Genomic DNA, 25,333 nt, shown 5'->3' on the forward strand with positions numbered 1-25,333 from the left:
GAACCTACAGTGCGTGTTCAAAAATCAGAGAGATCGGAATAAACGGATTTTCAAAACCAACGTTGTCTCTGAGTTGGTATTTATTACAGCCAAGCAATAATTCCATTAACTAGTCAATCAACAACAATAATAATACAGAGCTCTGGGTCCTCCTATAGATTCACAGCTGCATGGAAAAGACGCATGTCTGACCGCTGCGGCATCCAGGGGCGGAAGGAAGGACAAGGTGGGCTTCTCACGCAGGGTTCTTAATGCTCTTCGCTTCGGCCCCTCCCGTTCCTCTGGTACGTCTGAAGGATGCGTCTTCCCACAGATCTTGTGTGAAACGTGAGGGGGGTGGCTCTCCGGAATTCTCACAGAAGAAGGGAGTTATTTTCTTGATACATAGGTTTACAAAAGTCAGGCAACCTTCTTATGAATAGCATCATTCTCCAGCCGGTCCTCAAGGCCAGCTTGCTTCATTCTGTGTGCTCCGTCAGGTTTCAAAGCTGCATGTGCCTCCTAGCTGCAAGGTAAACTCAGTGACCTAAAACACAGGCCTATAATGAGCATACATATTTAAGCAAAATCCACATCTAATTATAAGATAATGTAGAAGTAATATAAAAGTTCTTCAACACGTAATTACGTTAGCGCAACTTAGTAAGAAAATTATATAAAAATGAATTCATAAATATGTGGTAAAAGCTGATTAGCACAAAACTCGACATGTTTGAACAGATTCTATGACCGCTTCACTTCTGTTTTGTCAGCGTCTGAGTACGTTAACCTATAAGTTATGCGAAAGAGTATAAGTTATGCGAAAAGCTATCTTAATTTCTGGATAAATAATTGTAATTATAATAATAACAATAAACGTTAAAATGTAATAAGAATGGATTGGTTTCGTCAGGTCAGTGTTTTCGAAGAAAAGTGTCCCTCACGCCCCACAGGTAACGTTTTCACAGGTCTAGTGTTAGCTAACGTTTCAGATGATTTTCACAGTACTTAAAACTAAACTTACCTCTGAATTTCTGTGCTTCGTCTTCAGTGACATGTATTCCAGCTTCTTCTAGTTTTTCAAGAAGATCCTCCGTCGACAATGTCTGAAGTGAGACAGCCATGATGTCGAATAACCGTCGTTCACAATCTTCTCTTATTCTTTGCGCGCACGACGACATGAATTTAAAGAATGCCTGCTGTGAAGATGCGTTCTTGAACTTAGGCCAAGTTAAGGTACACCATATAAGGTTAAATAAACGTCAAATAATTTTGTCTACATTGTGCTTTTGCTCTAAATTAAAAGCGAATCTTAAAACAGCTCTTATATAAGTTAAAAGAAATACAGGCTCACACTAATTCATGTTTAAGAGTTATTATCTTGATGCTCTGCATAATCAATACAATATAATGTGCTTGTGTACTGTTCAGAACTAGTCATTAAAGATGTGTGGGCTCTTAAATATATTTGGTTATTTTGTGCATCTTTTCCAAATAACCAACAACTCATTAAATGATTTTGGGTGACGTTTCATACACTTTGAATTACCACTTTTGTCACACAAGTGATTGTACCGTTGTATGTGGAATAAATGGTCCAAACAGTTGGAAACATCCCCTTTTTTATCCTTAAATGGTACATATGAGTACCCTAAGGTGTAACTATGACTCACTGAGGGTACAAATTCACCATTTGTACCCTAAGTGTTCACAAACAGACCCCAACCGTACCCTTTTTTCTGACAGTGTACAGGGACTGGTGCTCAAAGCACAGGTTTTAAGAGGATAATTCAAAATACTGCTGTGGGGTTTCTTTTTGTGAGGAATTAACATTATAATACACAAAAAAGCTCAAAATCAATGGCACAAGCCCTTCAAAACATAATTTTAAAATGTATTTTAAATATACTTCAAAATGCATTGAGTAAGTTAGTAAGTTGAATTGTGTTTGCAAAAAGAAAACTTCCTCAACTTGTAGGACTCATTATTATTGGTCTAAGGCTGTGAAGTGTTTTGATAGTAAAAAATAAAATTTAAATGTAATAAAAAGTGAGAATTTTAAGTTTCTGAAATTGTGTGAAAGATGAAGTGTGAAACTCTGATTTAGTTGTGAATTTTAGTGAAGCTCCACCACTTAAAAATTTGTGAGTGAGTGATGGCTTTCGTTTGGGTGGGGCTCAAGATCAAAGTGCAAATGTGCTTAAGAGCAATGAAAGCAAACATGTGAACCTCTGTATTCATGCAGAAAAAAACAGAGCAACCTGTTTTGAGGATCATGGGAAATGTAGGCAAAGAATCTGGGGATTGTGGGAAATGTGGTCAGCATGGTGCATGATTTGCAACAGACAGGCTTTCAACTCCAACAAAGAAGAGGTTGTGCTGGCTCTGCCCCCCACAGCTGCAGCTGAGATGCTGGCAACCTCTCAGCTACTTCTAATCTGCCCCCTTTCAGAGGACCAGTGTGCGCACAGTGCCTGCGTCACCCCTTTTAGCAGATGGAGGGTTTTGGGGGAGGGTAGGAGGGGGGATGGTGCATCATCATCACTGCCTTCGTCACTGGAAGACAGCAAGGAAGACTGTCGCACAGCAGATCCTGAAAAACAAACAGAAGGTCCTACTCCATCAGGAGTCTCAGCCCACAGCGCCACAGCCACACCAACCACAGCCATCACCCTCTAAGACACCCAGACAAGACGAGCGCCCCAGGCATGATTTGAGCAGCTAAAGCGGCAGCTGTCAGCCTACATGGGCAACCAGGAGGCAAAGCAGAGGAAGGCTGCAGCGGCATCAGGTAACGGAAGCTACCCGTCATTGGATGAAGGTTGGAGAGAAGGAGGAGGGGAGGTGACCAAGAAGGGGGGGAAGAAATTCCACAGAAAGCATGGAGGAAAAGGAGCAGGCAGCATGGGCGGAGGGGGGGCCATTCATGGCACTGGACTAGGTAAAAGGAAAAACAATTCTGAATCCAAGTCCTCCGTGTTTTCCATTCGGAAAAGGAAAGCGGACCTGAGGGGAAAAGCGAACCCGTCCTCCTCAGTGGGGGGGTCAAAGGAGAACGTTTTGGACTCTCAGCATGATGAAGACACTAAGACGCCTGAGCTGTCTGCTGACGAGCTGGAACAGTCAGACACTGACACTGCGCTGTCTGAGAGCAAGAAAAAACAAGATCCTGGGAGGGGGGATGGAGCCAGGCGAGAAATGCTGCAGGAGGCAGTCACCTCTCCCATCGAGGAGGGGGGTCCCAAAGGGGGCAGTTCGGGCTCTGACACCGACATATACAGCTTCCACTCTGCTGCAGAGCATGAGGACTTGCTCTCAGACATCCAGCTTGCCATCAGGCTGCAGCATCAGCAGCATGGGGGTTCCCAGTCCGTGGTGGAGACACCAGGAGGGAGCTTAGGGACAGGTGAGGGGAGGAAGGAGCAGTGGAACATGCAGCCAACTTCACTGGAGGTGCTTGACTTGAACATTGAGTTGGAGCTGGGCTCTGATGCCCTGTCATTCCTGGAGGCAGGAACTGAGCTCAGAAACTCAGACCCACCCACAGAGCCACACCTGCTAGCTGAGGGGGGCGACAATAAGATGACAGATGCCAGTCTCACAGACATCTCCATGGTTACCCCAGTCACCCCCTTCACCATGGCAACCTTTCCCAACAGCCTCCCAGATGATCTGTGTGGGAGTACAGAAGGTGAACAAAAAGCGAGACATGAAACTCTCCAGGAGGAGCCAGATGTGGAGGCAGACATTAGCCCCCCTTCTGTGGACAGCAGTAGAAGTCCTGAACCATTGGGCGGAGTAAACTCTACCTCCGTGTTCAAGGAAGAGGGTGGTCAACTGGCCTCTACGACCAGTGCCAAGTTCCTGAAGGATGGTCCCAGCATCAGCTCTGAACCCATACAGCCCACAGCTGTCCACGCGGACTCCCCCATATCTGAGCAGCAGTACACAACTGCTCCTCAACAGAGCCCCAAATCAGCTAAAAGCATCCTCAGGTCCACTCACTCTCCAATCCATGTGGTGAAACCTTATCCGCAGATATTTCCCTCCTACATCAAGACCACCACGAGGCAGCTCAGCTCCCCAGGTCTGTCACCCTCGCACAGCCCCCTGTTCCCCCGCAGAGCTCACCATCACCTGCACAGGTACCTCTTGTCCCCTCTTTTTTTCATACCAACACAATATCCTCACAGCTCCAAAGTCCACACTGCACTTGTAATTATATTAGGTTGTTGTAATTTAGCTCAGCAGATCCGTAAATTGGAAAAAAGGTCCAGTCATTCATTTATTTGAATTTTAAAGTGCAAACATTTTATTGAAAATGCAGTTCCTTTCTTATTCTGTGACAGAATATTTATGATATTAGAAACATGACAGAAATGAACAAAGGATGTGTTCCCTTATCCTTCATAGGTGAGGGGATACAAGGTGAGGGGAGGTGAGGGGATACAATTGTGTTAAAGCTGTGAAAAAGTAAAACATGGAATCCTGACAGTACTTCCAACTCAGACAGACAGCAACCAATGTTTGGTTAGCAGGTAAACTGCAGGGGGTCTATGGATGGGGTGTGGGAACCTTCCTTTCTTTTGAATTTATGAAGCACAATGCTAAAAGCCTGTCGCAGCTGAGGTCAAACATCCAGACAAATCTGGATGTTAACAACTGGCCACTGACAGACCCCACCCAGCTTCCCTTATATAAAGCTTCCAAAGAATTCTCCGCTCCTGTGACATTAGGAGATCTTAAGCTGTAAAGTAGTCAACTTCTGCTCTTCATCTGTCCTTGGGCAAGATAATTAACACCATATGGTGGTTTAACACCCCCAATCCAATGAGTGGCATTGGGTTCCATTTTTTTTGGTATGTATTTGACCTCACAGCTTTATAGTCACAGGGTGGACACTCTTGCATGGCAGCTCCATCTCCATCAGTGTGTGAATGTGCAAATTAATGTGTGAGGGTGTTTTTGAACGTGTATGGTAGTTTGTGTGTGAATATGTAAATGCAGTTTACCTGTATAGTGCTTTCCTACCTTCCTTGAAGTTTACAGTCACAGTCCTATTCACCCATTTACACACATCCACACACTAATGGTGGCTCCGGTGCCGAAGACTGGCGCCAAATTTTCAGCATAGGCAAGGACACTTCGACGTATGGCCGGGTAAGGCAAGAATTGAACCTGCAATCTTCTGATCAGAGGTCGACCACCTATGAAGTGCTAGTGTGCAAATGTGTATGTGTGTATGTATGTGTTTGCATGAGTACATGCATTCGTACAAGTTTTTGTGGGAAGGTGTGTTGATACTAGTGTATGAAAGTGTGCGAAATTGTGTGTGTAAATGTGATTGTGTGTTTGAACATGTGCCAGAGATTGTGTAAGAATGTGTTTGTATGTTACAGTCCAAATGTATGTGTGTAGGAATCTCTGTGAGTGACAATGTGATAATGTACTGTATGTATGAGAATGTGTGTGATTCATGAACTGAATAAGACTGGACTGAGTGTGACATCACCCATCAAAAATGCCTTACTTCCAGCTCCAACGAAATGAAGTCAATTCATTCAGATGCAGTGATTGGTCCAAGTCTGTCTGAATCAATGTTCAATGGCAACTACTGTCGCTAATTAGGACTGAGCTTGTTGGAAGTCCACACCCCTTCCAGTGAAAGCTGGAATCTGTCAATCAAATGCTATGAACGTTCGAGGGGGGGCCCAGTGGGCCACACATACTTTTATTAAGGCATCTGATTGGCCAGTTTATAACCTGAAAAACTTGCAATAAGTAAGGGATAATGCCCGACGAAACATATTATAACAGAAATGCACGCCGTGGAAGCCTGAGCTGTCCAACGCAAAGTGGATGGTTCAGTTCTCTTCGTGCATTATCAGTCCAATTTCTGATAATGCACACTTCAAAGGGCATTATCCCGCTTATACCATGGTCACTTATAAGTATTCAATCAATTTTTAGTACTTTATTAGTGTGGATTTTTCGGTTTAGATCACCTTTTTGCATAAAGCGGTCTATTTGACGTGGTGTGGATTTGTGGTGTCATTACAACGCGCTGCTGAGCCAGCTCCGACCTCGACTGCAGCGGTAAAGTATAGCAATATGCTAATAGTCACGATAGGTCAAACAAAGCATCATTTCAGAGACAAAATTTACCTCTCACCGCTTGTTTTTGTTCAGATGATGAAGTAAATGTTTGTTTAAAGTAGTTACAGCAGCGATATAGAACATTCGGGCTATGTGACCACAACTTTTTTTTTCAGATGTCGTAAATCACCCAGCAGTCAGTCAGAATTGAGTATTCACCTGGACCATGGTGTAAAGAAAGAAATGTAATAAAAAAATATTAGGATGCGCAAGATCATGCTAAAATGTATCAGAGCAAGAATGGTTATTCTGCTAAATATGACTGGGTAATAGCATATTATTTCTCTATGGAAGTCCATGGGATTTTGGCTTCTTGAATCCAGCAGATCATTCCTGTTTGGAATGTTAAGGGGGAGTCTAGTTCTCATATATAGTCAATGCTGTGAATGTTAGAGTGTGAATGCATTGAATTGTGTGTGAATGTTAGAGTGTGAACACATGTGTGAGTTTCAATGTTTCTGTGAGTGTTTGTGTGACTGGGGGATTAGGGCTGTGTCTCTAAATTGCGCCGGGCCTTGAAGAAGGTAGATACTAACCACATGCTTTAAAGTACATAAAATTAAGAGAAGGTTCTAAATGTCTCTATTTTGAAACATGAACACAATCTTATTGAGGTACAATATTGAAAAGATTTCATTCTGATGTAAAGATTTCTGTAAACAAAGAGCAAAGCCGATAAAAAGCTCATGTTCAGCTGAACCCACAGGACGACGGCTGAAGGTCCCCAATACCGAAGACAGCGCTCCAGGAGCCTCGCTGGGCCTCTAAGTCACTCTGCTGACTGGACGGAGGAGCTGGAGAAGAGGCTGAACAGTGGAGAGGAAATAGGAGGCAGCTCTGGAGAGCATCTGCTGGGCTACGGAGGAGGAGGTAGTCAGCCGATCTGTGCCACCAGGAGATCCTCCTGCAGTCAGGCGTCTGTATGCAGCTTCCAGGACATCTTTTCAGGTGACTATACCGCAGGCTGGGGCTGGGGTAAGTTGACCTCTTACAATTCACTGACTCACTTGTTCTAGTCCAGGGGTCGGCAACCTTTCCCACCCAAAGAGCCAATTGGATCTGTTTACCACCGAAATGAAAGCACAGGGAGCCACAACACTAGAGGTGTTAGAAAAAATTGTTTTGCCGATTAATCGCGATAGTCCATTTAGCAATACTTGTATTTATTCAAAATGCTGTCAGGATATTTATGTATTTATTTTAATTATTTATGAGCGTGATGTTTCCTTTGATCTTTTCTCCATTTCCCACAACCTTGAATAGACTTTTCTGTCTAACTCTGGGTGTCAAACACACAGAGTAAACATGAGGGAGATGATGGAAACAAAGTCACTTTGATGCAGACTCGTTTCTATTTTTATTTTTTTCCTTAAATCCAGTAAACCCAATAGAGTATATTAATTTTATTTATGAAAACTATTTTTTACTAGGAAACAGCTGTTAGCTTGTTGGGTCTGGAATCATAAGCGGTGAGTCTAAGCCCCTCCCCTGCCTCTCTACCTGTTCATTGTTTTCCCCCGCGTGCGACCCCCCCCCCTCTAGCATGTTATTCTCATATAACTGCTTTTGCTGTGGCAAGGGATAAGACTAACACACTGGCAGGGAGAAAAAGGTGACTCAGGCTATTTAAGATATTAGGGAGGGAATGATGGGTGGAAACAATCAAGGAGGCTTAGACAATGACACCAGTAGGGAAACACACCAGGGCAGGAAGTGACAAGGCCTTGACCAAAAGTGCACAACCGACACCAGACGATCGAGGACCACAGGACCGTTCAGGAACCCGTTGCCACTCCTCAGAACAATACCACTCCCAGTCCAAGGGTTCGCTAAGCTGTAAAGAGATCGTTCGGTCCGTCTGTTGCGAGGTCTGAGGTGGGGTTCCAGTCTCTGATGTAGACTTCTCTGCATCATTTTTCGAGGCGGAATACTCAGAGCTTCTTTGTCTGCGCCGTTACTGGCCTTGATTGTCTGTTGCCTCCCCATACTATTTGGTCTTCTCGGGAACAGGTGGGCCCCAGATGGTGGGGGGCGAGGGCTGAAAGATCTCCGTTACGGATACAAGAATCTCTGCCTTGGTGGTGGTTGTTGCAAAGTTTGACCACCTTCCTCAACTTGCTCTTCAACTTCACCGTCTGCTCACTAAGAATTTGTCTTCGCAGTCTGTGAAAATGCGCTGCTGATTACATCAAATTCTTGGTATTTCCTGGGACTGTTATGCTTGATTGACATCTGATAAACAAATACATCTTCTTTTGTGTCGGTTTTTTGTTTATTGACGAAGATTAAACCATTTCACTGTGCTTTGAACAGCTGTGGGGATAACTTTACTCTTGGGTTGTTTCCAAATGGGGATGTGATGACGGTGTTTGTCAAATTCTGGTCCCATCCCAGAATCTTTCCGGTACTCTAGTTAACCTGGGGGCTATATTTGCTATATTTGCACAACCATGGGTAACCCAGGACCAGAGTCTTAAAGGGGCATCTGAATGAGTAGAAGTTCATGATTTCTCTGTATTCATCTATAGATAGCTGGAGAGGTTCAGAAATGTAAGTTATGGTGAACAGCTCTTTTTCATTAAGAGCGCTGACCTGGATAGGTTTTTCTAGAAGTTGTGTTTTCCATACAAATCTATTAGCCAGCTCCCAATCCATCAAATTGTCCTCAGCGCCTGAGTCTATGGCTACATTCACACCGCAGGCTGAAATGACCCAATTCTGATTTTTTTGCCCCTATGCGACCTGTATCTGATCTTTTCATGACAGTCTGAATGACACAGATCCGATCTTTTGAAATGCGACCACCGTCTGACCGGCCAGGCCACATGAATCCGACCCGTACGTCATCGATACGCTACAAACTTCATAATTCTACATTGAAGTAAGTGGGAACGAGAACAAAAACATCAACCACGGCGGACGATGCTGCTGAGACAAGTCAGTGGAAGGGACGCGAGGTCACCGATTTGATTAATATTTGGGGTGACAGCTCTATTCAGGCCAAACTCGGGGGCTCTTATCACAACCAGGTGGTTTTTGAAAATATTTCCAGCGAAATGACCGAGCGTGGTGTTGAACCTTCCTCGCGATGACTGTTTTTTCTCCCTTTCCGACCGTGGTCAGAAGCGCTCGGGATCGAAGGCGGATCTTTCTCCGGGTTCACTTCCCCGTTCGGACCCTTAGATTCTCCAGGATTCTCCATAACGGGTTCATAAAGAGTCCATAGCATTCATTCTGGGGGAAAACATTTTTTATTACCATTCTCCTTCCTCCGTAACACACGACATGAATGCGCGCCCCCACTGCCCCCCCCCCCATTCTCTACCTCGCTGCACGGGCTCTTTTCGTCTCTCTTACACGCACGCGGCCGCAGCACATAAACATCCCCATTCCACAACACTGGGTCCATTGCCTTCTTAAAATGAGAAGATTATTATTGTGCTGGCTCCTTCGTGTAAATAAATTTATTAAAGCAAAAAGAGCTCAGCTGTTGACAACACTGTTGTTGACATCCATTGTTAACGTTAGCTACTTTCGCAAACAACGAGTGACGTCATTCACCGTTGAGTACTCTTCTGCGCTTGCAGGTCAATTCTGGGTCATTTCACGGTCACACAGGAGATCACAAAAGTTCAGATTTAATTGGAAATCTGAACGGCCTTTCAAAATAATCAGATTTTTTCAAAAAAATCGGAATTGAGCATTAAGCCCTGCAGTGTGTATGTAGCATTATATGAGTACTGTGAGGTTGCCGTGGTGAGTTACCTCTATGGGCGTGATGCTCTGTGTGGGGCAGAAATGAATGGCGAATTCACACACGGTTTTTTCACCTTCTCTTATATCGGTGAGTTCTCACGCTTTCTCTCGGCTGGTTGATTCCTGATCAAATTTGGTCTGTAGGGCAGCTTGGAAGGCAGTGAGGGATGAGCAGAGAGAAGACAAGAGTTGCAAGCCCATTCTGCCATGCCCATGAGCCCTCCATGACAGGTGCGCGATCATAAAGGCAATCCTTGCTCTATCAGACACAAAGACAAGTTTTCAAAATGAATCGAGCAATCCGTTAGAGATTCCTTACACAATCCTGGCTCCCCAGAGTGAAGTTCTGGCAGGGCGCTCTTATTCTCCAGTCTCCTGGCAGGCATGGTGGAAGGAGGAGCTGATGAGGAGAATTCCGGTGTGGTGAAGGTCCGGGGTTGGCACAGATGGAGTTCCCGAACTTGGGTGGCGAGCTCTACCATAAGGGATGCCAGAGCCATCTTGAAGTCCTCCTGCTGGGAAAGGTGGGCTTCCAAGCTTCACAATATGGCTGTGAGTTGACTGTTCTCTGCTGGGTCCATACTGGCCAGTGTGTACTGTCAGGACAGAATTCAGGGCTGGACTCAGATGCAGAGTTTAGAGCTTTTATTCTCAGGTAAAGGCTTTTGCTGTTGCACGGGATAAGACCAACACACTGGCACAGGAAAAAGGAAGACTCAGACAATCTAAGACACGAGGGAGGGAATCGCAGGTGGGGACAACCAGGGGGGATTAGACAATCACACCAGTAGGGAAACAGCTTCGAAAATTTCAACACCAACTTTGTTAATAAAGCTCTTAAAAACTCAAAATGGTAAACAAGGAGGCAAGAAACTCCTAAGTAAAGCAAGTCTAATATGAACATTTTAAACTGCAGTTTTAATCAATGGAACATTCACTCGTTTGTAGTTGTACACGTGTTTGATGCAATCCTTCATAGATGTTGTTTTCAGGTCATCAGCCCGACACTTCAAGCAGGAATCACGGCTCCTCTTACAATCCCCAAGACATCCTTTACAAACCAATCAGGCTTATGCAGCATGCCAGGAAAAATATGCTTTTTTAAAAGAACCTGCAATTACAAAAAATTTTGACCTTAAGGGTAAATAATAATTGTTGATTTATAATGCACATAAATCTGTATTCCCTTGTAGAGCTGCCATCTTAACCTGCAGAAATAACCCAATTGGGTTCTTTTTGCGCATGCATAACTTTCAGTTAACATTAGCTACAGTTTTCAAATTAATATATAGATGGGAAAATCAACAAATGATTTGTTTTTGATTTTAAGTTGAAAAACGAATGAAAAAATAATGCACAGATTTAATTAATCCTTCTACGACCTTTCCACATGCACACCAGAGTTAAGGCCCGTACACACCGGGACGAATATTCGCCAGGCGTTATTCGCCAGCGTTTTTCGCCACGTTTTTTGTGTTCACACCCAGGCGATTTTCGCTGACGGTGAGCCGAGCGAACATGCAATTTCATTCCCTGACATTAGATGGCGCTTAATGTAAACAGAAATACTCCTGTACACAAGGTGGCGCTGCGCAACTTTACGATTCTTAAAGTCGCTTTTCACTCAGAAGAAGAGAGCAAGTATTTACGCGCTTGTCAGAATAATACAAAGAAAACATGAATATTTCAAGCATCAGTAGCTCCAACTGGTACTTGGTAAGGGGATATTTTAGAATGTCCGTCATTATTTCTTTGCGGCAGTGTAGACGCTACTTGGCGTCTATCTTCTTCGCTGGTATGTGTGCTCAGCAAGGCAGTTTTGTGTTTGAGCGCCCCCAAGTTGTGTTTTACTGTAACTTCAGAAGCTCCAGACACGTGTGCAAAAGCGGCATTCTCATTGGTCGAATAGATTTCGACGCGACGCGTCGAAAAAAAAAAACGAACCCGAGGCCTTTTTTTTTTTTGACGCTTTGCCGCGTGGCGTTTTTTCGCGTTGGTGTGCACACTCTCATTGCTGCCCTTTGTTTAGTCACGAGGCGTTAAACGTCGGCGAAAATCGCCGGCGAAATTCGTCCCGGTGTGAACAGGCCTTTAGTGGTCTGTCTCCCAGCCGATGTTACCACGTGCACTGACTGAAAAATTTCACAGTATTTATCATCAAATAAAACACATTTTTGTGACAAAGAAAAACAAAAAAAAAAAAAAAAAAATCACAACAAAAGTTGGACGTTTTTGTGTTCTATTAACCTGTGTCAATAAGAAGATAACAGGAAGATATGAAGCATTAAATACGCGCCTTAAATAAATGTGCAATGTAATAGTGTGTCCTTTGCATTTTTGAATATTTATTTTGGCTTCTTAATGTAAAAAATTGTTTATCAGATTTGTAAGTTCAACAATGAAATTATTGAAATAACAGTCATGTAGGTGCAAAACATTTTAATAGTATCAGCTTATTAGAAATTGTGTACACAACAAAAAAATGAATTCTACTAAAAAAAAAGGTCAGTCTAACTGAAATTATTTGTGTTGGGACAACTCAAAGAAAAAATGCAAATTCAACCCAAAAAGATTGGGTGGAACGAGTTTCCACTATTTAATTGTGTAGCTCTAACTGAAATGATTTGTGTTAGGACAACACAACAAATTAATGCAAATTCTACTCAAAAAAATAGTGTAGATCTGACTGACCAAAATTGTGTCGAGACAACACAACAAAGAAATGCATATTCAACTCAAATAAATTGTGTAGGTCTAACTGAAAGGATTTGTGTTGGGACAACACAATAAAAACATGCAAATTCAACAAAAAAAATTGGGTGGAACGGGTTTCCACTATTTAATTGTGTTGGTTCTACTAATAAATTCTCAGATAATACTTTTTCCACCATGAGAGGGTGATAAGAGCACGTATGGATGTTTTATAGATAAACTTAAATTATTTACTTCAGTTAAGATAAATACTTTTTTTTAGTTCAGTCAACTTTAAAATAACACATAGTTATCAGACATTTATTTTACTTTCATTCAAATTAATTCAATTAAGTAGGTGTAACTGTGATGCTGTTGTTAGATCGGCAGCACGAGGAATTGTGGGATACCATTCCCTTTTGCCTGTCTGGACGGATTTGGGTACAAGTGTGGGTTTTTGTCTAAATATGTTTAATTGTAGCTGTTTTACTGTGTTTTGCCGAGTTATTTTACCCTGTTAGGTTTAATTCTTTCTGAACCATGAGTGAGAGGCAGGGAGAAGATGATGCGTTTATTTAGCACCCCTAGTGCATCAATATGGTATGTTAACTGAAATGACAGTCAGAGTAGTAATAAGTAAAGGCATTGTATAATTGTAATTGTAAAATCACACTATCATTTATTTTTATTTTATAAAAATGAGTAAATCTGCAGCCTCTAACTTAGACATATGAGAGTTCATGAAGTACAATAAATTAATATGGAAAAACATTTAATTGAATTGGAGTAATATGATATTTAGGAAGATAAATATGTAAATTTGAGTTCTATAATCAACTGAGTTGGATAGACATATGAAATTAGGTTGAATAAATTTAACTCACTTGTTACCAATTGAATCACTTCATTTAAATTTCACAAGTTGTGTATATATATACAACAATGTAATTGGAAATAAGATCAGAAACTCATGCGTTTACTCTGTCCGTTATTTTTCTTCAAGCAGAAAGTCTTTCTTTTGCTGCTGCTGCCGTATGAATTTTTTGATGGGAGTATACTCTTCATATGCCGTAATTAAAATCTCCGCCTCAGTCTCACTGGAGTATAGCGCTCTCTTTTTTTCTCTACCCGTTTCCATGTTGACTCGGCATATCGGCGCTCCATTAAGAATGCCTTTATGTACTGGCCGTGCATGCGCGTTAACCCAGGGTAACCAAGTCGAGCGTAATTACGCAAACTCATATCCGGTCTTTTGGAACAGACATACCCAGACTAAGCAAGTTCAGGCGGACCTCAGCCAGAGTTCAGGGTTAAAGTCAGGGTAGTTTAATCTTGCTTTCTGAAATACAATATACTCTACATGGATATGTCCATTAAATGCATGATAAAAAAGAACATAGAAAATATACTAGAACCCCTTTAGTGCATAGTGAAAAGATCATAGAAAATATTTTGGAGCCCCTGTTCACCTCCACACTACCCCTGTTTGGATCCCCTAAGAGATCCAAAACACAAATGCAAACCTAAAAGAAGAAGTACCACCCACAATATCAACACACACAAACAAAGCACCAGAAATACAAAACATCACAAACACACTGCCACCGAATCCCTCTCACCCTCCTCCACCATCAAACCAGGACCCCCTGCTGCGAACAAGGTCATCATTCCCTTTGGGTCCCGGCTGTCAATGGTAGAGGAAAGGAGGTGCACCACGAGTAAACCAACAAACAAACAAACAAAAACGAAACCAAGCGAACAAACAAAATAGCAACAGACACAAAACATGAAATCACAACAGACATAATCACACCTGGCCCAACTCACCTCAAGCCTGAAAAGGCATTCCACAAAACACCTAAAAACGTATGAACTCACAAATGCTGAAATCCCCCAACAAAGAAAAGTGCCACCTGTGGGGGGTTTGTAAGGAGAGTCATCCTTCCCTAAGGGCACAACTCAATTATCCCATAAATACCTGAAAAAGGTGAGGAAGACAGATAACTGATGATGCAGCTGCTTGGGTCAGCTGGTTCCATCAGAGATGAGAAGAATATGGGAAAGAAAGCAAAGGAGGGGAAGGGAAAGGAAAATCCTTTCAGAAAACCGGTGCCCTAGATTCTGCAACAACTAGATTCTGTGGAAGAGGAACCAGAACAGACAGGAGGTTTTGAGGAGTTAGAAAAAGAAGCCGCCTAGAGAGGATGGAACTGCTGCAGATCAGGAGGACAAGGAGGATAATATAAATCAGGACAACCTGGGGTTAGAGGAAGCAGAAAATCTGCTGACGTCTCTGACAAGCCAGCCTCATTGTGAAGATGTACTGCCCTTCACTGTGCCCAGATTTCCAAAGAAATCAAAACACACACAAATCACAACAGTTTTGCGAACTTTACACCATGTGGCCGCTATATGGCTAAGAATTACGCCTTTGGCATCTAAACATGCATCAACTGTTTCAGCTGTTAGCAGAATTTCATCCACATACTGGATGAGATCAACGTTGGCTAGCAGGGGACATTCAGAAAGCACCTCCCTTAATACCTGATTGAAAAGTCCTGGGCAGAGTGCGAACCCCCATTGAAAACGTGTGTAACGCATGTACTGGGTGTCACACGTAAATGAGAAGATGTCTCTACACTCAGGATGTAGGGGCAGACAAAAAAAAAGAAAAAAACATTAGCAAGGTCAATGCATGTAAACCAGGAGTGCGAGTGGTCCAGTTCGGCCAGGACTATGTATGGATTATGTTCATACATATACATCATAAATATTTTGTGTTGCAAACTGCTATTACTGTCCTTCTGTTAAGGCCTTGGTACAAGGTTTTCTCATTTCTATCATAAAACAAAGTCACGTGAGGGGGGTCAGGCGGGGACACATAGGGCTCAAGGCTGGAGATCTAAGGTTTCCACACCAGAAAAACTAACATAATACCTTTATGTGCTGTGATTTCTGGATCTAGCAACTCACAGTACAATCTGCCAGTGGCTCCTCTGTTGGACAAACCATGTACTGAGCTTCGTGAGTGAATTCATCCGCTTGGCATTGGAGTAAAGTTCCATCTGGTAGAGTGACCACCAGGGCTCCGTCCATAGGTGGTCCACCTCTGGACCCATGCCATCCATAAGGCTGTCAAAGTTCGTATGGACAACCCCTAGTCCAGGGGTCGGGAACCAATGAGTTATATCGCTAAAAGAGACACGCCCGCTTGGGAAGCCTGTCCGACGGTGGCGGAGAGCGACGCCATCTTGCTGAGGTCGACGTCGCCAACATTTCTATAGACTTTGATGGCATCTAAGTAGCTTTTATATAAATTTATGTTTATATATATTTACACATATATAAAATATATAATATATATGTATATCATTTAGATATATACATCATTTGTTGTTGTTAAATAAGAGAAACAGGCAGCCTTAAAAGCTCAAACTTTAATGAAAAATGCATAGTTGCAGGACTTCTTGCAAAAACAATTATTACAAAGATTTTTTTTTAAACATGTAATTTCAGTTATTTAGAAAAGCCCAACAATAAGTCAATAGGAAGTCAATAATAATAAAAAATAATAACAATATATACATAAGTAAATAATAATAATAATAAATAAATAAATAATAATAAATCAATAATAATTCAATAATAATAATAAATGATAAGAATAAATCAATAATAAGTTAACAATAAGTCCAAAAGTCAATAACAGATTTACCCTTAAAAAAAGAAGAAAAAAGAAGAAAAACAATAGATTTACTGATTCATGTGAGTGATCAATTTGGTGTTACATAGATGGTATTGTGTCGGGTTTCAAGTGAACAGTCTGGCCAGTCTTATCAAAATCTGTTTCCACAAAATGTTTTGAACATAGCCAGAATGTATTACTAGTTGGTAACCACGGTGATCCATCTGGGCTTGCTCTTTTTATTTCTAAGGAACACTTTTTCCTTAAGTCTGAAAGTTCAGTCACTGAGTCAGAAATGTATAAATCTATATTACTATAATAGCCTAGTCCTAGTATACTTATTATTATTATTAGGTTTAACAAAATCAAATGTACATTTATGTCAACAGCAAATTATACGTACCTCATCCTTACATGTTGATAATAGCCCTGCAGCATCATGCATGTCACATGCATGCACTCCAGCAGAGAGTTGACCTCACCAAGATGGCGGTGCTCTCCTCCCATGAGGAATCACGTGATGACTCCTCTAGCGATATAACTCGTTGTCGGGAAGCTGTGGCTCGCGAGCCATATATGGCTCTTTTGATGGTCACGTCTGGCTCGCAGACAAATCTTTAATTATAAAATCTTTTTTTCATTAGACCAGTCCTTTTTGGGCGCGATGCCAGAGGGGCGCGCAGTAGTAGCTGTGCTCAGAGAAAAAAAATCTGCGCCAGCACTATCAGTTTACTATTATCTATTATTTCACAGAGTTTGTACCAGCCGGAAAACAGTGAATTGCTGTGGCTGCAACTGCGCGCTCCCGTCTCTGAGAAAGAGCGCGCAGGGATGTGTGAGGAAGAAGGGGGGGGGGGGGGGGTTGTGGGCACATTGTCATAACTTAAAACACACAACCTGTCACTCACTGCAGCGTGAGTGTGTGTTTGGCTCCACGTCTGCATGTGAACATCAAAGTCAAAGTCAAAGTCAACTTTATTGTCAATTCTTCACATGTGCATCACATACAATGAATCGAAAATCCGTTTCTTACTCTTTCGTGTCTGTTCAGTAGAAGAAAAATAAAAACAAAGTATACGTTTAGAATAAAATAAATAAGTAAAAAGAAAGAAAAAGATACAATTTACAATATACAACATAGGCAATTTGCCATAAAAAGTGCGAGTGCACTTAAGGCAGTGTCTCAAGGCAGCGGGGGGGGTTCGTTTGAGCACTGTTCATGGGGGGATATGGGTGGTGGGTAGGTGGAGAGGGGAGAGGGTGTTTAGCATCCTGATGGCCTGGTGTGTGAAACTGTTTCTGAGTCTAGTGGTCCGGGAGCAGAGGCTCCTGTACCTCCTCCCTGAGGGCAGAAGGCGGAACAGGTTGTGTGCAGGGTGGTGTGCATCCTTGATTATTGTTAGTGTTTTTCGGGTGAGGCGGGTGATGTATAAGTCCTGCAGGGAGAGGAGTGGTGTTCCAATGATTCTCCTGGCTGTGTTGACTATGCGCTGCAGGGCTTTCCTGTTGCTGTGTGTACAGCTGCCCCCCCACACAGTGATGCAGCTGGAGAGGATGCTCTCGATGGTTCCTCTGTAGAATGTGGTCATGATGGCTGGTGAAGCACCTGATCTTTTTAGTTTCCGCAGGAAGTAGAGACGTTGTTGTCCTTTCTTTGCCAATGATGTGGTGTGGGCGGTCCAGGAGAGGTCCTCACTGATGTGAACCCCCAGGAATTTTGTGCTGCTCACTCTCTCCACAGCAGTACCATCAATGATCAGTGGCAGGTGTTGAGTGTGGCCCCTCTGAAAGTTGACAACAATCTCCTTTGTCTTGCCGACATTTAGCAGGAGGTTATTGTCTCTGCACCATTTTGTCAGCAGATCCACCTCTTCCCTGTAGTTGGTCTCATCGCCCTTGGTGATGAGACCCACCAGGGTTGTGTCGTCTGCAAATTTCACAAGGTGGTTTGTGCTGTGGGTTGTTGTGCAGTCATGTGTCAGCAGGGTGAAGAGCAGCGGACTAAGCACACAGCCTTGGGGTGCCCCGGTGTTGAGAATGATTGTGTTTGAGGTGTTGTTGCCGGCTCGTACTGTTTGTGGTCTTTGGCTGAGGAAGTCCAGTAGCCAGTTGCAGATGGGGGTGTTAACACCCAGCTTGTCCAGTTTGCAAATGAGTTGCTGTGGTATTATTGTGTTAAATGCGGAGCTGAAGTCTATGAACAGCATTCTCACATATGCGTCCTTTTTGTCTAAGTGAACATGTCTAAGTGAACATTCAGACCAACCTACGATTACGTTTAATGGATGGAAGTCTCAACCCCTGCATGAAGCTTAAACTCACCACGTATTAGAGGTAAGATCAGGCTTAAAAAATCCAGGACGACCCGATACAGGCATCGAAGCCGAACTCGGCCCGAACCCAACCAATTAACTTGATTTGCATGCCCGAGCCGAAGCAAATCCGAAATTTCAATTTATCCCACAGTATTTTTGGCAGAAAAAAACGCCAGATTTCTTAAAGTTAAAAATAATCTAAATATTTTTATGATCATGATAAATGCATTTGCACAACGAAAGAACGCTGGAAAACAGAATAAGAGGCCAGACAAAGAGAGTGAAAGAGAGATCTTGATGCACACTCACTTAATTACACTGAGAAATACTGCAGCCGCGTCGGTGCGTGTTTGCCTTTTTAGTTCCCCTTTCTTAAGTTTATCCTCAACTTCTTGCGAAATTCGAGTCGGGTCGGGTTCTGACTCGGGCTTAAGATCTTACCTCCACCACGTATCAATCGGACAAGACCATCAGCAAAACTACCACGCAGCACCAGAAGTCACATTAATGCTAAGAAATACTCATGATTTATTAGCAACAGCATAACAATGCTATTAAAAAGAATCCACAGACTTATTGTACTTTAAAAGAGTTGAAATTACAACAAATGCACACAATCAATTGTATATTTAGTTTTAAACATATTGTAGCGGACTAAGTTTAACTGGGTGGCTGTTGGGTCGCGTCATATGTTCCAGAGTTCATTGAAGGCATCATGCAGAGATCTGATTGCCCTCAGTTCTGTCACTCAGCCTGTCATTGGGGAGTTTGGACCAGTGGGGTTCAGCTATTGGCCAAGTAAGGGAAATGGGAGGGCTGTTGCGGCAGTGAGGGAAAAGAAATTTGGGAGAAGCGCTCTCATCTCTGCGGGAGTGATTGAGGAGTTGCGGAATTAATTGTTCGGCGCTGGTTGCGGTCTACAGTAACCAGAATAAAGAGCCTTGAAAAGAGGTTAAGTCTCCGTGCCTCAGTGTGGGAAAGAGACACTACATTATTGTATTGCTCTTTCCAAATTAAATTAAAAAATATGTGGCTCTCTCGGCCAAAAAGGTTCCCGACCCCTGCCCTGGTCCAATGGCCGGGTTCCTCGCAGTAATAGCACAGTCCAGCATCAATCAGTTCAGTGTACCGCCCTGGAAACCTCCGCCTCTCACCCCACCTCTTCCCCATCATTGTCCCCTAAATCCTGCGGCGCGAGGGCCGGACTGATAGCCGTCACCACCAAACCTGTTCGTAGGTGAGTTATAGTTAGTAAAAGGAAACCAGGTCGGACCTGTCGGAAATGAACCAGACAAATGTGACTACTGAGCTTCAGTTGTGAGCCTGAGAAATTTTATTTATATATTTAATTTCATTTTTATTTTTGTTTATTTTTTGTTGTTTGCTTTCTGCCTAGGCTCTGCCAGCTGCAACTCAATTAACTGTTTATTGACTTCTTCCAATTTATTGTCTTCTTATTAACATTAAACGTTTAATCCACAATTGTTTCTCACTTTCAGGTAAATGCAAATGTTATGGTTTGGCATTGTCAAGAAAATCTATTTTCATATTCAATATTTAAATTTTGTTATCCACATCTCTTGAGTTTGTTAGTTTAAATCAGGGGTCACCAACCTTTTGGGCCTAAATCCAAAACACACTTTAGGCTGCAGCCAAACAAGATAAACATTCATTGAACACACTAAAGCTAAACTTTTAAACCTTTAAAACTTTAACTTAATTTTAACTTTTTAAACATAAATGTAAATGAAAAAAGACAGGAATATTAATTCAGAATAATAAATAATAAATAAAATTATTCTGTTTTCTTTGCTCTTTTGTCATTTTCTTAGCTCAACTCCTGACATCATTTTTAGCGATAAGTTCATTTCTGCTTGGTGTGTGAGGATCTGTGAGAGTCTCTGGTCTTGTGTGTCTTTGGTCCTGTGTGTGTCTCTGGTCCTGTGTGTGTCTTCTTGGTCCTGTGTGTGTCTCTGGTCCTGTGTGTATCTTTGGTCCTGTGTGTGTCTCTGGTCCTGTGTGTGTCTTTGGTCCTGTGTGTGTCTTTGGTCCTGTATGTGTCTCTGGTCCTGTGTGTGTGTCTTTGTTCCTGTGTGTGTGTCTTTGTGAAACGTATCGGAGGGATTTGATTGTTTAAAAACCTGTCATTGTGAAAATCATGTTTAGGTCTCATAAAACATTAAAAATTAAATAACAGAGCTCATCGCTGGGATTACTCTAAAAATATTTGGCATTTTTCTAATTTTGGGCAACACCAACATTAAAAATCCTCCAAAATCCTCAATACTTTTATAAATAAATGATCTATTGTTTATTTATGGTCTGAAAAAGTGCAGCTATTTTCCAGCCTGCATTACCTGCTGTCTTTTATTTATAAGTAACTATCACCAACTAAACAACCGTAAAAATAATTTAAATGGAAAATACAGACAAGTATGAAAAATGTCCGCAATAGTTAGTAAATGATGACATTATTAGAATGAGCTGAGTCATTTAAGCCACCCCATGATCCAGGTGTTGCGCAATGGTCTCCGTGCGCCGTTCTACTTCGCAACCTGTGCCCACTACCCCTCCCCTTCTTCTCCTCACACACACGCACGCGCCTTTTTCTCAAAGGCGGGAACGCCGATTTGCAAGTTTCAGGCCATTCCATACTCTGCCATATATTTCACGAAGGCAGAACTAAAGTGCATCAATTACCAATTGCAAGCACTCAATCACCCCCCTACTATCCAGGCCAGTACCATTGGGCTCAATTCTTGATTCATTATCCTCTTACTTAGAAGCAGCTCCACTGGACATGTCCGAATCTGCTACCTGTGCCTCATGCACAGCACAGTTTGTCGAAAATAACACTCACATAAGTTAGCGGACAATCATATCTGTTTGTTTATTTTGAATACCCCCACCACCAGCCAAACAGCATTGACCTCACTTCTGCTCATAGCTCCCTCACTTATGGTGAGTGATTTAACACACCAAGATTCCCCACTTCCCATGAGTCTTAGAGGCTGAAGGCGGGGCTAACCCCCAGATCGCCACAATATATTGATTTGCTATATGAGCAGTGCTATTTTTGGAGAATTCCCGTTAAATGATATTTACCCTTCCAATCATTTTTTACATTCTCGCTTTAACTGGGAAAGTGATCTTTGTGTCTTTTGTGGAAATGATGAAGAAACTGTGGAACATCTTTTCTTTAATGTTTGCATGTAAAAAGGTTTTGATCTTCTATTCATAATTGGCTTAAATCCAAAAAAAATCATCATTAACCCTTTAAATTGGAATACAATTAAAATTCGATTACAATTAATTGACAAAAATCTGAAATTTCTGATTAATGCACTGATTGTAATTTCAAAGCATTTTATTCATACTTGTAAATTCTTAAAGGTGAAACCTGACATTATTGGATTTCTCAACCGTCTCAATCTAATCTCTAAATCTTAACATTACATGTATACTTTACCTTTTCAAAAGGCTGTTTTCTTTTTTATAAACGCAGGCTGCGTTTTATTGCACTCTATTTAATTCCCAGAGGGGCACGTCATCATGCACGTTCCATTTTGTTGCCTTTGTTCGAATCCTCAAAATAAAAATGACATAAAGAATCGGATTTCTTTATTTAATTTCTTTAATTTTATCAAAACAATGAAACATAATTCATTAATATTGTAATGAAGTTAAACTTGCGCAACAGAGCAGTCACGTGACGCGTCGTTCTCTGCATGAATGCACTGCAGGGCAAATAAACATTTGATCGTTAATAATGCTCATTATGTATTTGTAACTGTGACGGGGTCCCGCCGAGAAAAGATGCAGAGGAGCCAAGGTGAGGAGGACTGGTCTTTATTGCCGACACAGTTGCTGCACGCAGGGCCATGCAGCACACAGCACACTCTGTCATTCCTCTTCTCTTTTCGCCACCTGCAGTGCTCACCTTTAAGTGGGATGCCACACCCACGGGGCGTTGCTCTCAATACCCAGCCAGGCGGCACCACAGGTGGAAATCATAAATAACAATAAATAACAATAATCATCAATAAAAATAAATACAAACAGTGACCGATGCGTCACATGACCCAGGGTGTCCATGACCACTTCCGGGTTACCGGGTTACTTCCGGGTAAACAAACCAACGTTAATGTTGGCGTCGTGTGTGCTTCGTGTTAATGTATGCATGGGGATGGTGAGTCGGCAACCTAGTGTGCACCCAGGGCTACCTGCAGAGGGATAGGGACGGAATGAAAAGGGTAAGCTGATGTAAATGACGTGTTACCGGGTCCGAGCGTGCGCGTCTATGCGCACGTGTGTATGTGTGCGAGCGTGTGTGCATGCGTGTGCGCCTGCAGCGGCAGCTGACGGTTCTACGTTCGAATTCTCCGCCAAGTAAGTAGTACCTCAAGCTATCCAACGCCCACTTAATGGCAAGTCCTTCCTTCTCCACAGTGGAGTACCTTGTCTCTCTCGGCTGCAGTTTCCGACTGAGGTACAGGACTGGTCGCTCTTCACCTGGGTCTCCCTGAGCCAGGACAGCACCAAGTCCGACTGCTGAGGCATCCACTTGGACGAGGAACCTTTGATCAAAGTTAGGACTCTTGAGAACAGGACAGGAACACAATTTATTTTTCAATGCTTGGAAAGCCTGTTCACACTCATCTGTCCAGGTCACGGGGTTTTTCTGCCTCTTCTCTGTAAGGGCAGTGAGAGGAGCTGTGTGCTGCATGGCCCTGCGTGCAGCAACTGTGTCGGCAATAAAGACCAATCCTCCTCACCAACTGTCGTGGGTCCCACCAGGGAATGATTGGGCAGAGGCGCCAAGGTGAAAGTATTCTTGACTTTAATGCAAGAACAGAGCACACCAATTGCTCCACAAAGGTTAACCAACATAGACTTCTCCAATCCAACACTCCAAATTCTCCTCTCAGACTCTCCAACTTCTCCACTCAGACTCCTACACTGACAGCTGTATCTGGTTCTCTTTTATGTGGTAAGCCCCTCCTCCTGGGCGTTGCTCTCCATCAGTCCAAAGAGAAAATAGGGACAAGTGTTTACATTGTTCAAGAACATAAACATACAGGAATAAACAGTTTCATTCAACTAAACATTCTGTGTCGTGTACAGAAAAATAACAATAATCATCAATCCTCCTCACCTTGGCTCCTCTGCATCTTTTCTCGGCGGGACCCCGTCACATATGGTGTCAGAAGTGGGATCGCAGAGGGGCCACAAAAAGGTGAGGACGCAGCGGCGTGGTGGGGACGACGATTCCCCGGCAGCTCAGCGCCTCCTCCAGGTACTCCATCCTCTGAGGAAGAGGGGGTGGATCCGGGTCGCCTCGTCGGAGCGTCAGGCCTGGCCAGGGGCCCGGAAAGAAACACTACGGCGTCCAACTCGGCGTCCATGGGGAGCGGCGGACCTCGCGGGCAGCAGGGGCGGACCGCCGGAGCATGTAGACGGCCGGAGGCGGGACGGGCACACCGCCCGGTTCCACTGTCGCGGATGCAGGCGTTGGAGGCCTGCGCGGAGCTGGACAAGGGGCGGACCGACGTCTACCGGGCCGTCAGTGGAGTGCTCCGGGAGAGGCGTCACAACTCGCCTGTAACCTGCTGTCGGCGGCTCCGATTGGCTAGGGTGCCATCTGGAAGGAGACCAGCGGGGGCGTGTGGCCGATGGAAGGGCCTTTGCCGGGGCTGGGAACGACCAGAGCGGGCACCGAGGAGCGGATCGGAGGGGTCGCCGTCGTGGAGCCGCTGCAGCCTATGCATCCCACCGACGCGACGCGAGGACGTGTTTCTGGCGGATCGGCGTGGAGAATGCGCGGCGGCGGACTTCTGAGTGGATTGCCGCACATCGTCACTCCCTCAGAGGAGGGGGATGGTGTGACGGTGTGGCACCGTCAGATGACGAGGGGGACCACTGTGTTTTATTGTTTGTTGTGTATTTGTATTTATTTAATGTTTTAACATGTTTCCTGTGACCTTCCTGTGGCCTAATGGAGAACACCGCCCGTGGGAGGGGCTTAAGGTTCATAAGGAAGTGTCACAGGAAGAGGAAATGAGGAGGAGTAATGACAGAGTGTGCTGTGTGCTGCATGGCCCTGCGTGCAGCAACTGTGTCGGCAATAAAGACCAATCCTCCTCACCTTGGCTCCTCTGCATCTTTTCTCGGCGGGACCCCGTCACAGTAACAACTTAGTCATTTTGATAGTAGGCTAATATAGCTAATGTAGATACATACTGCATGTGTTGCCTTCATTAAAAGGCTTAAATAGGGCTTTTAATATTTTGCGGCTCCAGACATGTTTGTTTTTTGTTTTTTTCATCCAATTTGGCTCTTTCAACATTTTGGGTTGCCGACCCCTGGTCTAGTGGATCTAGATGACCCAACTCCCAATGGTAAAGTGCCTAGGATAGCACAAGGGTTACGTCTTATCATAACTATTCGTATGTCTGGAAAAGCTGGGCGCGAACTAACAGCATTTCTTTGCAGTGTGACTCCAGAAAAAGTTTCCTAACAAATATCCATGCCCTACAGAAATTACATCACCCGTTGTATAGTTAGAGATTTAGAAGCCCCTTAAACTGCAACTTTCTGTTAATCCAAAAGGTTTTTTTTATTTAGCATGTATGTGTGTGTTATACATCTATCATCCTCTTCAATAAACAGTTCCCAGACAAACCTGCTTTGTCACAGCTCCCTGTCCCAAGTGCATCTCTCAACGTCTCTCAACGTCTTCCCTCTGCAGAGG

At 43.3% G+C, this 25,333-nt stretch overlaps 1 protein-coding gene across 5 annotated transcripts in view; it reads left to right on the forward strand.

Annotated features, from left to right (window-relative positions):
• The first annotated feature begins 2,481 nt into the window (after window positions 1-2,481).
• fmn2 (formin 2) overlaps window positions 2,482-25,333 on the forward strand; it is a 53,642-nt gene continuing 30,790 nt past the window's right edge. For 3 of the 5 annotated variants that reach the window (XM_023949328.1, XM_023949326.1, XM_023949327.1), the window contains exons 1-2: window positions 2,489-4,124; window positions 6,842-7,083. In XM_023949328.1, the coding sequence (XP_023805096.1) occupies window positions 2,725-4,124; window positions 6,842-7,083 (1,642 nt within the window). In that variant the 5' untranslated portion in view covers window positions 2,489-2,724. Of the gene's footprint in view, window positions 4,125-6,841; window positions 7,084-25,333 lie in introns of all 5 variants that reach the window. The other 2 variants (XM_023949330.1, XM_023949329.1) reach the window with 2 other exon arrangements.

This window comes from Oryzias latipes, chromosome 19, assembly GCF_002234675.1.
Source record: "Oryzias latipes chromosome 19, ASM223467v1".
NCBI lineage: Eukaryota > Metazoa > Chordata > Actinopteri > Beloniformes > Adrianichthyidae > Oryzias > Oryzias latipes.